Raw genomic sequence first — 16,957 nt, 5'->3', positions numbered from 1 at the left:
TCAGTAGGATTGGTGCGGACTTTCTTCAGCAGGCACAATGTAGTCACCAGGGAGGGGAAGTAGAATCCCTTTGACCTCATCGGGGACCGTATGATCATTTCATCACCAATAAGTCTTGCCGCATCAAAATCTTTCTTTGTGACGAAGCACCACATCAAGAGGGCTCTTTGGAAGTTCACGTCAATCGTGTTGCCTGAGGGCAAGAATTGGCTGCAAATGACAGTGAGCCAACACTTAGCCAAATGGGTGAATGAATTTGAGTTCAGGGTGATATGGTCACGTATCCAGATTGGTTTCCCCCCTGCGCAGAGTGCATCAGTCATAATATCCCAAGTGACTCCTGGTGCGTCCTGCTAATAGTCGACGTCACCAGTAAACCGGGGCAGCCGCAACACCTATTGAATAGTTTCAACTAAGACATCTACCCATTTGCGCTGCACAGTTACCTCCCGCAACGTATGTGATGGGCAGTTCGCGTAGAACTCTCTTACAAGCATCTTGTTTACTGTTTCAGGTTCATCAAATAAAAACTCCATTTCCCTCCGCCGGATTTCCTCATACATCTCCTCCTTTTCTGCACGAAGGGCTGCCCTATCAATCGGAATCTCAGGGATGAAGCTCTTTGAGGCCTTGGCATGAAAGTCGTCCTCTGCCAATTCTGATTCGAACCTTGAGGCATCATATGTAGGCTGTTGGTACGTGCCTGCCGATCTCTTTTGCTTCTTACGAGTCATATGACCTGCAAAGAATACAAGAGAACCATCAAATATATCCTACATGTGCCAGCCGGATGGTTACTCAGACTTCACCACCCGATGGCACCAAATAATATCCACCATTTATTCTATTCATACACTATGCCAAACCCCCAACTAGTGAGGTGTTCCAGGTTACAACCTCCACAATGGCCCCACAACTTTCTTACAAATTCTGGCATACAACACCACACACTTACTCCCTCAAGTGATTCACCTTAAATATAACACCACCATTCACCAAATACAACACCACCACAACCTAGGATAAGCACAAAATGCCTCAAAATAGCACCACAAGCCCCAAATTTTTCGGCCAAAAAGGGCCCTCCACCAAACTACACCGCAAAAATTATTTTTAGGCCTCCAAATCATCTAAACAACCCCCACAATCGAAGTATAAGAAATACCCAGCCATTTTAGCATCAAACAAATCCACAAGAAGCAAATACAACAATAAAAACAAAGAAGAAGCAAAAATTGAAAGAAAATCTACGCTATTCCTACCTAGGGTTTAACTAAACTAGTTTAGACTAAATTACACTAATTAGAAGAAGAAATAAAATCAAAAAGAAGAGAACACTTACTTGATGAAGGTTGAAAGGGGTGGGTAGTGGTAAGAGGAGGAGTGGAGAAGATAACAATGGCGGTTTTTTGGAGCAAGGGAGGGATTTGAGAGAGAAAGAGAAGAGAGGATTTGGGTTTTATTTTGGGGGAGGGAGGGGGAATAATTGTTTTGGGGTGGGTGCAGGGTTAGGTGAATTAGAAAGGGGGGTGAATTAAAAAAATTTCTGCATACCTGGGCCCGACAGGGTCTGCCGCGGTCGCGGTTGAACCGCGGTAGACGAAGTTCAGAGAGGGGTTCCCACTGCGGTTCTACCGCGTTCGCGGTGGAAACGCGGTGAACGAAGTTTAGAGGGGGTCTCTGACTGCGGTTTGACTGCGGTGGAACCGCGGTCTGGGTAGTTGTCTAAATTTTTTTTAAACATATAATGTGTTACACTTACAACAATTTTGTAGGTTGCCTCCCATGCAGCGCCTGATTTAACGTCATGGCACGACGTAGGATGTGCGTATTTAAGGCTCGCTCGACCTCTGTAGTTCAATCAGGTGCAGCTCAGACACTTCCTTTTCGCTCATGCCCACGTATGGCTTCAATCTTTGACCATTGACTCTTAATGTACGAGAGTCATTCTCTGTGGCAATCTCAACAGCTCCTGAAGGGAAAACTTCAACTACTCGAAATGGTCCAGACCATCGTGACTTAAGTTTACCTGGGAACAGACGTAGTCTTGAGTTGTATAGCAATACCATGTCCCCGGGTTTGAAATTTCTCTCAACAATGTTCTGGTCGTGCAGCCTCTTCATTCTCTCCTTGTACAATTTTGTGCTCTCAAAAGCAAGATATCTGAACTCCTCGAGCTCATGCAATTCAGTGACTCTTGACGTGCCTGCAGCTTTTATGTCTAAGTTCAGCTGTTTCAATGCCTACCACGCTTTATGTTTAAGTTCCACTGGCAGGTGGCAGGCCTTCCCAAACACCAACTTGTATGGTGACATACCAATTGGAGTTTTGAAGGCAGCTCTGTAAGCCCAGAGTGCATCATCTAGCTTCCTCGCCCAATCAGTTCTTGTGGCGTTCACAGTTTTGGTTAACACACTCTTGATTTCTCTGTTGGACACTTCAACCTGTCCACTAGTTTGCGGGTGGTAAGGAGTAGCCACCTTGTGGCACACATCGTACTTAGGAAGCAACTTTTCAAAGGCACTGTTGCTGAAATGAGTGCCTCCATCACTGATAATCGCTCGAGGTGTCCCAAAGCGGGTGAATATGTTCTTCTTTAGAAATCCCACCACCACTTTTGCATCATTGGTGGGTAACGCCGCAGCTTCCACCCATTTGGACACATAGTCTACAACAACAATAATGTACTTATTGCCATAGGAGCTGACGAAGGGACCCATGAAGTCAATCCCCCAGACGTCAAACATTTCCACCTCTTGAATTGGGCTCATGGGCATTTTGTGGCGTCGAGAAATGTTCCCGGTCCACTGACATTCATTGCAGCCCTTCACCCATAGGTGCACATCTTTAAACACTGTCGGCCAGAAGAATCCAGCCTCTAGCACCTTTGTCGCTGTCCTAACCCCTCCAAAGTGTCCACCATACGCCGATGCGTGACAAGCCTGCAAAACAGAAAATTGCTCTATCTCGGGGACGCATCTCCGGATCATATTATCAAGGCATATTCTAAACAGATAAGGCTCATCCCAGTAATACTTGCGGCTTTAACGAAAAAATCTTTTCCTTTGGACCGATGAAAGGTCGTGAGGAACTATACCACTGGCCAGGTAATTAGCAAAGTCTGTATACCATGGCGCTTCCTGATGAGTGGTGGCGAGCAGCTGCTCGTCTGGAAAAGTTTCCAGTATTTTCTCAACCTCAACTAGATTTTCAGCTCCCTCAAGTCGTGATAGATGATCAACGACTTGATTCTCAGTGCCCTTACGGTCACGAATCTTAAGATCGAACTCTTGCAATAGCAACACCCAACGAATCAGGCGTGGCTTAGATTCTTTCTTTTCTATTAAGTACCTGAGAGCTGCATGGTCAGTATATACAATTACCTTGGACCCTATCAGGTAGGATCAGAACTTGTCACACGCGAACACAATAGCCAACATCTCCTTTTCAGTCACAGTGTAGTTCAACTGGGCTCCACTCAGCGTTCTACTAGCATAGTAGATTGGGTGCATCAGTTTGTCTTTCCGCTGGCCCAGCACTGCTCCCACTGCATAGTCACTGGCATCACACATTAGTTCGAACGGTTGCTCCTAGTTGGGGGCAACAATGATGGGTGTTGTGACCAGTCTCTTTTTCAACTCCTCAAATGCTACCCTGCAATCACCAGAAAACAAAAACGGGTGATCTTTTTCTAACAACTTACAGAGAGGGTTGGCGATTTTGGAGAAGTCTTTTATGAACCTCCGGTAAAAACCGACATGTCCAAGGAAGCTTCTGATGGCTTTGACTGAAGTTGGTGGAGGCAGCTTTGCTATTACATCAACTTTCGTGCGATCCACCTCTATTCCCTTGCTTGACACCCCGTGCCCCAAGACTATGCCTTCTTGTACCATGAAATGGCACTTCTCCCAGTTCAGAACCAAGTTAGTCTCGATGCACCGTTTCAGCACACGCGTCAGATTTATCAGGCACTCATCAAATGAATTCCCCACCACTGAGAAGTCATCCATGAACACCTCCATTATGTCCTCAACCATGTCAGTGAATATGGCCATCATGCACCGTTGGAATGTGGCAGGTGCATTGCATAGGCCAAAGGGCATCCGTCTAAAGGCATAAATGCCATAAGGGCATGCGAAGGAGGTCTTCTCTCTGTCCTCAGGTGCAATGGAGATTTGATTGTACCCTGACTACCCATCCAGAAAACAGAAGTATGACCTCCCTGCCAATTTTTCCAACATCTGATCAATGAAGGGAAGTGGGAAGTGGTCTTTCCGGGTGGCTAGATTCAACTTTCGATAGTCCATACAAATTCTCCAGCTTGTGACGGTTCTTGTTGAGATCAATTCATTGTTGTCATTTGTCACAACCATCATGCCACCCTTTTTAGGAACACATTGCACTGGGCTCACCCAGCTGCTGTCAGAGATTGGGAAATAATTTCTGCATCCAACCACTTTATCACCTCCTTCTTCACCACTTCCTTCATATTGGGGTTCAGCCTCCTCTGATGTTCCCTGGAAGGTTTGTGCCCCTCTTCCAGCAGAATCTTGTGCATGCAATAGGCGAGGCTGATCCCCCTGATGTCTGCCATGGTCCACCCTATGGCAGTTTTGCACTCCTTTAGTACCTATAAAAGTTTTTGAACCTGCACATCTAACAAACTAGATGAGATAATAACAGGTAATGTGGAGTCAGGTCCCAGAAATTCATACCTGAGGTGGGCTGGCAATGGCTTTAACTCCAGCTTTGGTGGTTCTTCAATGGATGGCTTAGCTGGAGGAGTTTCTCTCTTTTCTAAGTGTAAGAGCTCAAACTCTAGATTTCTCTCCCAGAACCCTCTACCTTCCAATGCCAAAACCCATTCTGCCAAATCCTCACCATTCACTTCATCTAAGTTCATCAAACATGCAGCAAGGGGGTCCTCAATTGTCAACACCTCATCATCAGACTCTACAAACACATCCACGACATCAATAAGAGAGCAATTGGCGAACTTGCTTGGTTGCCTCATAGACTTCTGCACATTGAATGTTATTTCCTCATCATTGAGTCTCATTTTGATCTCCCCAGTCTCACAATCAATCAGAGCTCTCCCCGTGGCCAAGAATGGTCTTCCTAAGATTATAGGAATCTCTTCATCCACTTTGCAATCCAAGATCACAAAATCTGCAGGGAACACAAATTTCCCCACCTGAATAAGCACATCATCAAGGATACCAAATGGACGCTTCACAGTTCTGTCGGCCAACTGCAACAACATGGAGGTGGGTCTAGCTCTCCCAATGCCCAACCTCTTATAGATAGCCAGGGGCATAAGATTAATGCTGGCCCATAAATCACAGAGCGCCTTAGCAAAGGCGAAATTCCCAATAGTGCATGGAATTGTAAAGCTACCTGGATCAGACAGCTTTTCAGCAATAGGTCTCGTCACCACTGCACTACAGGTCTGAGTAAGTGTAACCGTAGCCAAGTCTTGAAAATCAAATTTCCGGGACATCAAGTCCTTCATCATTTTTGCGTACCCAGACATCTCCTTTAAAGCTTCAATTAGTGGAATATTTACCTGGATTTGTTTGAGCATTTCAAAGAACTTTTTATACTGCTCCTCCTTTTGATGATTGGCCAGCCTCTGTGGAAAGGGTGCAGGAGGTCTCTTCTTCCCAATCACTTGGGACTTCTCTTTATCAGCTACTATTTCAACTACTGGCTCTTTAACTGGCTCAGCTACTTTCTCGGCCTCCTGCTGAATGTTCTTTTCTTCCTGGGCTGGCTGGACTGTTAGTATCGTACACTCATCCAGCTCAATGGGCACTGGAATGAATGTCTCAGCCTGTATATTTTCTCGAACTCTCTCATGTTCTACATCTAGATCCCTGCCATTACGGAGACTCACCGCCATCAGCTGCTTTGGGCCCTGATCTTTTGGATTAATCTGGGTGTCTACAGGTAATGTCCCTTGAGGACGATTGTTCAGAGACATTGAAATTTGGCCCAATTGCACTTTAATATTTTTGATTGCTGCATGTGCATCTACTCTTTCATTTATTTTTGCATTGGACTCAATAACCTGCTGCATCATTGCTTCAAGTCTAGTGAACCCATCTTCTTGCCTTCCACCATGCTATTGCTGAGGTAGGGGATACCCTTGCTGCTGATTGTTGTACCCCTGTGGCCTTGGATAAGGTGCCATATTGTTGGTAGGTCTCATACCTCCCATGCTTCCAGCGTTGTACTGTGGCTGAGGTGGTCTGTATGGCTGCTGAGTTTGCTGACCCCAGTTTTGATTGCCCTATCTCTGGCCTCCATAGTTTGACACATAGTTCATGTCTTCAGGGTGCTGATGATGATGATCATGCTCTGCATTCCAAGGATTACCAACTGGCTGACTAATGCAAGATGTGCACAAGCCCCCATTGGTAGTATCTACAATGTGCTCTTGCTGTTTCTACCCTATTTCCTCCACCTTTTTGGTGAGTACGCTCATCTGTGTCAAGAGGGTCGCCACATTTTCAGCCATGGAATTTGATGGGTCAAAAGGCACTGAGTGCACCACTAGAGTGATAGGTGCATTCCTCGTCGTCCACCCCGAATTCTGAGCCATTTTGTCAAGCAGACTCTGACCTTCTCTCCAAGTTTTGCTCAAAAATGCCCCACCAGCTGAAGCATCTACAATGTTCTTCATGCTATCTGATAGTCCCATGTAAAACCTTTGTCCCAACATCTGATCTAGAATACCATGGTGTGGACCTATAACCAACATTCCTTTAAACCGACTCCATGTCTCATGCAGTGTCTCCATTGGTTTCTGTTTAAAGCTCATGATCTCATCAATTTGTTGAGCTGTTTTGTTGGGCGGGTGGAGCTTGATGTGAAATTGCTTGACTAACTCATCCCAAGTTTCTATAGAGTTTATGGGGAGTGAATTTAGCCAGACCTGAGCAGCTCCTGTCACTGAGAATGTAAATAATAACAGCCTGATTGCTTCCGGAGTTACGTTGGGTTGCCTTTGAGTTTTGCAAATCGACAGGAAGTTCTTCAAGTGCTGCTGAGGATCTTAGGCTAGTGTCCCAGAAAATAGTCCCTTGTTTTGCAGCAAGTGGAGCATGTTGTTCGTGATCTGGAACGATTCAGCTTGTATCGCGGGCACAACAATGGCAGTGGCCAGATTGTCAGTTGTGGGTTGTGCCCAGTCATATAGTGCAGCCTCAGGCACAGGAGGTGCCATATCTCTGACGTTTCCGTTGACGTTGTCTACGTCACCCATGTCAATTTCGAGTTTGTGTGTTTGATGAGGTTGTTGAAGTCTTTTGTTGGCACGGTTCAATATCCGGAATGTTTTCTTGGGGTCTGAGAGTCCTTCAAGTAGTTCTCCAGTCCTCGTAGAGTTTCTAGGCATACACCTGTGCAACCACGCCAACAACCGTCAAAAATTTCAATCAAAAATTTGGTGTAGAGAAAACTGACTACACTAAGAGTTTTTGTATTTCTATCAATGGTAATTGATAATTCCGTTAACTCCCCGGCAACGATGCTAAAATTTGATCACGCCCAACTATGCCTTATAAAAAGGACCCTGCGGACGTTGCAAATATAACCTGAGTATTCTGCCCAGAGTCGAATCCACAGAGAGTTAACCTATCAATCACTATCTTTAGACCCACTAAACTCTTGAGAACTAATTTTCCCAAACGTTTGAATCACAGTTGATGGTGTCTTTAATAACTAAAATTGCAAGTAAATAAACAGATGTAAACTAAGGATGCTAAGGTTGTAAACAATAATGAGAAAACGCTAAGGTAATGACTTCCCCTATTGATGGAATCCCTTCTGTTTATGCTTCATACAAATTAACCAACACCTCTCTATCAATCATGAACGCTCATCTTACCGTAAATCTCTCCCGAGTAATCACAGTAATATACTCAATGCACTCTCCCGAGATACACTAGCTAGCTCCAATTAACACGGTTCACTTTAGATTGCACTCAAGGCTTCGTTATCCCTAATCCTGCCTTTAAACCCGCAGTTATAGATCCCTCTTATACTTTGGGAGTGGTGTTGTTCAACAATAACCTAAATATGCACTCTCTCCCGAGGTATACATACTAAATAGGCATAGCTAATTGAGGATCCTGTCAATTAACTACAACACGCACAAAGTTGAACAAATAAAGATTGAGACTAGCAATTCGTATTCACATAAACAAGATGTTCATCCCCCAATAGGTTCCATCAAAATCTTAGACAAAGGATTTAGCTACTCATAACTATGGGTAAACAAACTAAAACAATATTAATCATAAAACTTGCAAGAAAAATCAAAGAAAAGAAGAAAGATGATTTGGGTGATCTCTCACAATTGTTTTTCCTTGCCAAACAAATACTCTCCAAATCAATACATGCCTCTCTTGGGCGAAGTCTAGTGTTTAAAATAGGGTTTTGGGCTAAAAATTCCGTGTTTGCACTTTAGTCCCTGAAGTTCTCCGCCTCCGCCGCGGTTCTGCCGCGGTCGCGGTCAAACCGCGGCCAAACATGCTCTCTGATTCTCACTTTGTCTGCAGCCATCTTCTACCGCGGTTCTGCTGCGGTCGCGGTGGAACCGCGGCAGTCCTCTTTCAGTTTTGACTTGAGCTGCTTCGCGTGGTTTACTTAACGGAATTTTACAATCGGCCTCTTTTTCTCCATATTTGATCCCAAAAGTACTTCATAGCCTTCTCTGGTCATTTATAACCTGCAAAACATGAAAAACACTAATAAGAGCATTTTGTTATCACTTTTATCATCCAAACTATACAAGAAGGTGGTTATTTAGGGCCTAATTATAGTTAAATTCACCTATTATCAACACCCCACACTTAAACCTTTGCTCGTCCTCGAGCAAGTTAAACCACACTTCTAGGCCTAATCGTTCAATGTATTACCCAATTTTTTATTTTTTTTATGCCACACCCGCCATTATGAAGGAACAACCTAAGCAGTGCAACAGTCACGCCTCAGATGAAGACTCTAACACCATGACGCACTCATGCTCACTCTAGTTACTCTAACAGAGGTGACAACTCATTTTTTTTCTTCCTGAGTCACATGCCCTCACATCATAATTCTGAGAGAAGTTCCACACACATAAAATTCAAGCAACAAGGAACCAAAGATAGGAAAAATTCACTCACTCCCAGCAAAGAACATTCACATGCCACACAGACACACCATAAGCTTGCCCCTAGTGTAGTACTCTACTAATCGAGCTATTCAGTCAAAGATCAAGAGGTATTTATTTGGTTGTAATGTAGGCTAAGGGATGGGTAGGATATATTTGGATATAGTGACTAACCTCCCTAAGCACTTTTAATATACACTTCCTTTTATTTCAATTTTCATGCTCAGCCCACTCGTTCTTCCACATTTTAGTTCATAGGTGACCCCCACTTTTCTTTAGGTGCAACTATTTTTTTTTCTTCTTTTTTTTTCTTTCTTTTTGTTTTGTTTTCTTCATTCTTTTATTTTTTTCTTCTTTCTTTTACAAATCCATTGCACCATTCAAGTATTTCTTTCCTGATTCCCCTTTTTTCCTACTTCCTTACCATCCCACACTTTGACTTTTGTATGTTCTTTAGTAATCCAAGTGCTTCTAGGAGGTACAGGTTCAAACAGTCAAACTATTCAAACACAGGGATATAGATCATTATAGGGTTATCAAAGAACATGCTTCAGGCTCAATGGGGTTAACTATGGCAATATATACAGGTGGATTCACAAATATACAGGCTACACAAAGAAATGCCTCAATCATCCCTAAAACCAAACAACTTCTATTTCGCTTTGCAAACACACATGGCAAGTTCTAGGTATCACATGCAAGTACAGAATACAAGTAATAGCTCACACACACTTGGCATGTAACTCATTATGAATCAGTTTATCAACACACTCATACCAACGTTCAAGCAAGACAGGATGTGCAAAATTAAGGCATAGATTTACGAGTCTACAAACGAGCCTAGACGTCGCTTTTGTTATTCTCAGGTGTGTACATCAAGGGTTGCATTCTAGCCTTCACCCATTTTGGTCCTAAAACTACAAACAAAAAATCTACCTAACATGGTTCAAGAAAAGCCCTTGAAAAAGAACCATTGTCAAAAGAAAAACCAAGGGAAAATTACTACTCTACCTAAAAAAAGAAAAAAAGAAAATAAAATAAAGAAACTACATGGACTACTTCCCTCAAGAGTACTGTCCAAGTGGTCCGTCCTCAGGAAGAGTCCTCTACATTTTTTTAAAATCCGACTTTGACCCTCAAAAGACCCGTCAACAAGTGTCCGTCGTTGGGCCAAGTCAGTTACTTCTAATGTGAGTACAGTTAATTATACACAACAACACCAATCAAATACTATAACCTACACCATGTCTATATACACTACAATACATTACCCGAGCAAGTCTCCCACCCCACACTTAAAAATTATGGCATGTCCCCATGTCATATCAAAAATAACGAGCAGAAGGGTAAGAAAACTTCCCTGAGCCTCAATCAGAGTCGGAGATGGTTCTGGGGTCCACATGGCAAGCTCTCCCCAAAGCACGAAACCAGGACATAAACCGGCTCTCAGACCTGGTTTGCCGCTGAGACATGGCATCCATGCGCGTGTGTAGACCCTCCACCAAGGTGCGAAGATCCGAGACCTCTTCCTCCATAGTACGCAACATAGGCTGGGTGGACTATGAGCTGGATAAGCCAGCCCCAGCATGGGGGCGCCGAGAGGGTCCGGCACTGTCATAGGATCTCTTGGATGGTGCCATGGGAACCGGGTCATCATCCTCATCATCGATCTGAAGGTGGTGCGCGTACTCCTGCCCACTCTGATGACCGAAGCTTTGAAAGCTTCTTTAGGGGGCAACTCTCCATCAGTAGGATTGGTGGGGACATTCTTCAGCAGGCACAATGTAGTCACCAGGGAGGGGAAGTAGAATCCCTTTGACCTCAGCCGGGACCGTATGATCATTTCATCACCAATAAGTCTTGCCGCATCAAAATCTTTCTTTGTGACGAAGAACCACGTCAAGAAGGCTCTTTGGAAGTTCACGTCAGTCGTGTTGCCTGAGGGCAAGAACCGGCTGCAAATGACAGTGAGCCAACACTTAGACAAATGGGTGAATGAATTGGAGTTCAGGGTGATATTGTCACGTATCCAGATTAGTTGCCCCTACGTAGAGTGCATCAGTCATAATATCCCAAGTGACTCTTGGTGCGTTCTGGTAATAGTCGACGTCACCAGTAAACCGGGGCAGCCGCAACACCTGTTGAATAGTTTCAACTGAGGCATCTACCCATTTGCCCCGCACAGTCACCTCCCGCAACGTATGTGATGGGCAGTTCGCGTAGAACTCTCTTACAAGCATCTTGTTTACCGTTTCAGGTTTATCAAATAAGAACTCCATTTCCCTCCGCCGGATTTCCTCATACATCTCCTTCTTTTCTGCACGGAGGGCTGCCCTGTCAATCGGAATCTCAAGGATGAAGATCTTTGAGGCCTTGGCATGAAAGTCGTCCTCTGCCAATTCTGATTCGAACCTTGAGGCATCATATGTAGGCTATTGGGACGTGCCTGCCGATCTCTTTTGCTTCTTATGAGCCATATGACCTGCAAAGAATACAAGAGAACCATCAAATATATCCTACATGTGCCAGCCGAATGGTTACTCAGACTTCACCACCCGATGGCACCAAATAATATCCCCCATTTATTCCATTCATACACTATGCCAAACCTCCAACTAGTGAGGTGTTCCAGGTTACAACCTCCATAATGGCCCCACAACTTTCTTACAAATTCTGGCATACAACACCCCACACTTACTTCCTCAAGTGATTCACGTTAAATATAACACTACCATTCACCAAATACAACACCACCACAACCTAGGATAGACACAAAATGCCTCAAAATAGCACCACAAGCCCCAAAATTTTCGGCCAAAAAGGGCCCTCCACCAAACTACACCGCAAAAATTATTTCTAGGCCTCCAAATCATCTAAACAACCCCCACAATCGAAGTATAAGAAAGACCCAACCATTTTAGCACCAAACAAATCAACAAGAAGCAAATACAGCAATAAAAATAGAGAAGAAGCAAAAATTGAAAGAAAATCTACACTATTCCTACCTAGGATTTAACTAAACTAGTTTAGACTAAATTACACTAATTAGAAGAAGAAATAGAATCAAAAAGAAGAGAACACTTACTTGATGAAGGTTGGAAGGGGTGGGTAGTGGCGAGAGGAGGTGTGGAGAAGATAACAATGGCGGTTTTTGGGAGTGAGAGAGGGATTTGAGAGAGAAAGAGAAGAGAGGATTTGGGTTTTATTTTGGGGGAGGGGGCGTTCTGTTTCTGAATAGGGAGGGGGAATAATTATTTTGGGGTGGGTGCAGGGTTAGGTGAATTAGAAGGGGGGGTGAATTAAAAAACTTTATGCATACCTGGGCCCGACGGGGTCTGTCGCGGTCGCGGTTGAACCGCGGTAGATGAAGTTCAGAGAGGGGTTCCCACCGCGGTCGCGGTGGAAACGCAGTGAACGAAGTTCAGAGGGGGTCTCTGACCACGGTTTGACCGCGGTCTGGGCAGTTGTCTGATTTTTTTTAAACATATAATGTGTTACACTTACAACAATTTCGTGGGTTGCCTCCCACGCAGCGCCTAATTTAACGTCGCGGCACGACGCAGGATGTGCGCATTTAAGGCTCGCTCGACCTCTGTGGTTCAGTCAGGTGCAGCTCAGACACTTCCTTTTTCTTGTTCATGCCCACGTATGGCTTCAATCTTTGACCATTGACTCTGAATGTACGAGAGTCATTCTCTGTGGCAATCTCAACAGCTCCTGAAGGGAAAACTTCAACTACTCGAAATGGTCCAGACCAACGTGACTTAAGTTTACCTGGGAACAGACGTAGTCTTGAGTTGTATAGCAATACCATGTCCCTGAGTTTGAAATTTCTCTCAACAATGTTCTGGTCGTGCAGCCTCTTCATTCTCTCCTTGTACAATTTTGTGCTCTCAAAAGCAAGATATCTGAACTCCTCGAGCTCATGCAATTCAGTGACTCTTGACGTGCCCACAGCTTCCATGTCTAAGTTCAGTTGTTTCAATGCCCACCATGCTTTATGTTTAAGTTCCACTGGCAGGTGGCAGGCCTTCCCAAACACCAACTTGTATGGTGACATACCAATTGAAGTTTTGAAGGCAGTTCTGTAAGCCCAGAGTGCATCATCTAGCTTCCTCGCCCAATCAGTTCTTGTGGCGTTCACAGTTTTGTTTAACACACTCTTGATTTCTCTGTTGGACACTTCAACCTGTCCACTAGTTTGCATGTGGTAAGGAGTAGCCACCTTGTGGTGCACATCGTACTTAGCAAGCAACTTTTCAAAGGCCCTGTTGCAGAAATGAGTGCCTCCATCACTGATAATTGCTCGTGGTGTCCCAAAGCGGGTGAATATGTTCTTCTTTAGAAATCCCACCACCACTATTGCATCATTGGTGGGTAACGATGCAGCTTCCACCCATTTGGACACATAGTCTACAGTAACAATAATGTACTTATTGCCATAAGAGCTGACGAAGGGACCCATAAAGTCAATCCCCCAGACGTCAAACACTTCCACCTCTTGAATTGGGTTCATGGGCATCTCGTGGCATCGGGAAATGTTCCCGGTCCGCTGACATTCATTGTAGCCCTTCACCCATAGGTGCGCATCTTTAAACACTATCGGCCAGAAGAATCCAGCCTCTAGCACCTTTGCCACTATCCTAACCCCTCCCAAGTGTCCACTATACGCCGATGCGTGACAAGCCTGCAAAACAGAAAATTGCTTTATCTCGGGGACGCATCTCCGGATCATATTATCAAGTCATATTCTAAACAGATAAGGTTTATCCCAGTAATACTGGCAACTTTAACGAAAAAATCTTTTACTTTGGACTGATGAAAGGTCTTGAGGAACTATACCACTAGCCAGATAATTAGCAAAGTCTGCATACCATGGCGCTTCCTGATGAGTGGTGGCGAGCAGCTGCTCGTCTGGAAAAGTTTCCAGTATTTCCTCAACCTCAACTACATTTTCAGCTCCCTCAAATCGTGATAGATGATTAGCGACTTGATTCTCAGTGCCCTTACGGTCACGAATCTCAAGATCGAACTCTTGCAATAGCAACACCCAATGAATCAGGCGTGGCTTAGATTCTTTCTTTTCTATTAAGTACCTGAGAGCTGCATGGTCAGTATATACAATTACCTTGGCGAACACTACAGCCAACATCTCCTTTTCAGTCACAGTGTAGTTCAACTGGGCTCCACTCAGCGTTCTAATAGCATAGTAGATTGGGTGCATTAGTTTGTCTTTCCGCTGGCCCAGCACTGCTCCCACTACATAGTCACTGGCATCACACATTAGTTCGAACGATTGCTCCCAGTTGGGGGCAACAATGATGGGTGTTGTGACCAGTCTCTTTTTCAACTCCTCAAATGCTACCCTGCAATCACCAGAAAACAAAAACGGGTGATCTTTTTCTAACAACTTACAGAGAGGGTTGGCGATTTTGGAGAAGTCTTTTATGAACCTCCGGTAAAAACCGGCATGTCCAAGGAAGCTTCTGATGGCTTTGACTGAAGTTGGTTGAGGCAGCTTTGCTATTACATCAACTTTTGTGCGATCCACCTCTATTCCCTTGCTTGACACCCGGTGCCCCAAGACTATGCCTTCTTGTACCATAAAATGGCACTTCTCCCAGTTCAGAACCAAGTTACTTTCGATGCACCGTTACAGCACACACGTCAGATTTATCAGGAACTTATCAAATGAATTCCCCACCACTGAGAAGTCATCCATGAACACCTCCATTATGTCCTCAACCATATCAGTGAATATGGCCATCATGCACCGTTGGAATGTGGCAGGTGCGTTGCATAGGTCAAAGGGCATCCGTCTAAAGGCATAAATGCCATACGGGCATGTGAAGGAGGTCTTCTCTATGTCCTCCGGTGCAATGGAGATTTGATTGTACCCTGAGTACCCCTCCAGAAAACAAAAGTGTGACCTCCCTGCCAATTTGTCCAACATCTGATCAATGAAGGGAAGTGGGAAGTGGCCTTTCCGGGTGGCTAGATTCAACTTTCGATAGTCTATACAAATTCTCCAGCCTGTGACGGTTCTTGTTGAGATCAATTCATTGTTTTATTTGTCACAACCGTCATGCCACCCTTTTTAGGAACACATTGCACTGGGCTCACCCAGCTGCTGTCAGAGATTGGGAAAATAATTTCCGCATCCAACCACTTTATCACCTCCTTCTTCACCACTTCCTTCATATTGGGGTTCAGCCTCCTCTGATGTTCCCTGGAAGGTTTGTGCCACTCTTCCAGCAGAATCTTGTGCATGCAATAGGCGGGGTTGATCCCCCTGATGTCTGCCATGGTCCACCCCATGGCAGTTTTGCACTCCTTTAGTACCTGTAAAAGTTTTTGAACCTGCACATCTAACAAACTAGATGAGATAATAACAGGTAATCTGGAGTCAGGTCCCAGAAATTCATACCTGAGGTGGGCTGGCAATGGCTTTAACTCCAGCTTTGGTGATTCTTCAATGGATGGCTTAGCTGGAGGAGTTTCTCTCTTTTCTAAGTGCAAGGGCTCAAACTCTAGATTTCTCTCTCAGAACCCTCTACCTTCCAATGCCAACACCTATTCCGCCAAATCCTCACCATTCACTTCATCTAAGTTCATCAAACATGCAGCAAGGGGGTCCTCAATTGTCAACACCTCATCATCAGACTCTACAATCACATCCACGACATCAATAAGAAAGCAATTGGCAAACTCACTTGGTTGCCTCATAGACTTCTACACATTGAATGTTATTTCCTCATTATTGAGTCTCATTTTGAGCTCCCTAGTCTCACAGTCAATCAGAGCTCTCCCCGTGGCCAAGAATGGTCTTCCTAAGATTATAGGAATATCTTCATCCACTTTGCAATCCAAGATCACAAAATCTGTAGGGAACACAAATTTCCCCACCTGAATAAGCACATCATCAAGGATACCGAATGGACACTTCACAGTTCTGTCGGCCAACTGCAACAACATGGAGGTGGGTCTAGCTCTCCCAATGCCCAACCTCTTATAGATAGCCAGGGGCATAAGATTAATGCTGACCCCTAAATCACAGAGCGCCTTAGCAAAGGCGAAATTCCCAATAGTGCATGGAATTGTAAAGCTACCTGGATCAGACAGCTTTTCAGCAACAGGTCGCGTCACCACTGCACTACATATCTGAGTAAGTGTAACCGTAGCCAAGTCTTGAAAATCAAATTTCCGGGACATCAAGTCCTTCATCATTTTTGCGTACCCAGACATCTCCTTTAAAGCTTCAATCAGTGGAATATTTACCTGGATTTGTTTGGGCATTTCAAAGAACTTTTTATACTGCTCCTCCTTTTGATGCTTGGCCAGCCTTTGTGGAAAGGGTGCAGGAGGTCTCTTCTTCCCAATCACTTGGGACTTCTCTTTATCAGCTACTATTTCAACTACTGGCTTTTCAACTGGCTCAGCTACTTTCTTGGTCTCCTGCTGAATGTTATTTTCTTCCTGGGCAGGCTGGACTGTCAGTATCGTAGACTCATCCAGCTCAATGGGCACTGGAATGAATGTCTCAGCCTGTATATTTTCTCGAGCTCTCTCTTGTTTTACATCTAGATCCCTGCCATTACGGAGACTCACCGCCATCAGCTGCTTTGGGCCCTGATCTTTTGGATTAATCTGGGTGTCTACAAGTAATGTCCCCCGAGGACGATTGTTCAGAGACATTGAAATTTGGCCCAATTGCACTTCAATATTTTTGATTGTTGCGTCATGTGCATCTACTCTTTCATTTATTTTTGCATTGGACCCAATAACCTGCTGCATCAT

At 44.5% G+C, this 16,957-nt stretch overlaps 1 protein-coding gene across 1 annotated transcript; it reads right to left on the bottom strand.

The window, feature by feature from the left end:
• Positions 1 to 15,892: 15,892 nt before the first annotated feature.
• LOC138889936 (uncharacterized) lies at positions 15,893 to 16,957 on the bottom strand. The gene has a single exon (XM_070173283.1). The coding sequence runs from the start codon at positions 16,955 to 16,957 to the stop codon at positions 15,893 to 15,895; it is 1,065 nt and encodes a 354-aa protein (XP_070029384.1).

Source organism: Nicotiana sylvestris, chromosome 4 (genome assembly GCF_000393655.2).
Source record: "Nicotiana sylvestris chromosome 4, ASM39365v2, whole genome shotgun sequence".
Lineage (NCBI taxonomy): Eukaryota > Viridiplantae > Streptophyta > Magnoliopsida > Solanales > Solanaceae > Nicotiana > Nicotiana sylvestris.
This window is presented reverse-complemented; position numbering and strand designations above follow the sequence as displayed.

What these genes read in the sequence shown, in the direction of transcription:
- LOC138889936 (XM_070173283.1), bottom strand. Translation starts at nt 16,957, where the DNA reads ATGATGCAGCAGGTTATTGGGTCCAATGCAAAAATAAATGAAAGAGTA.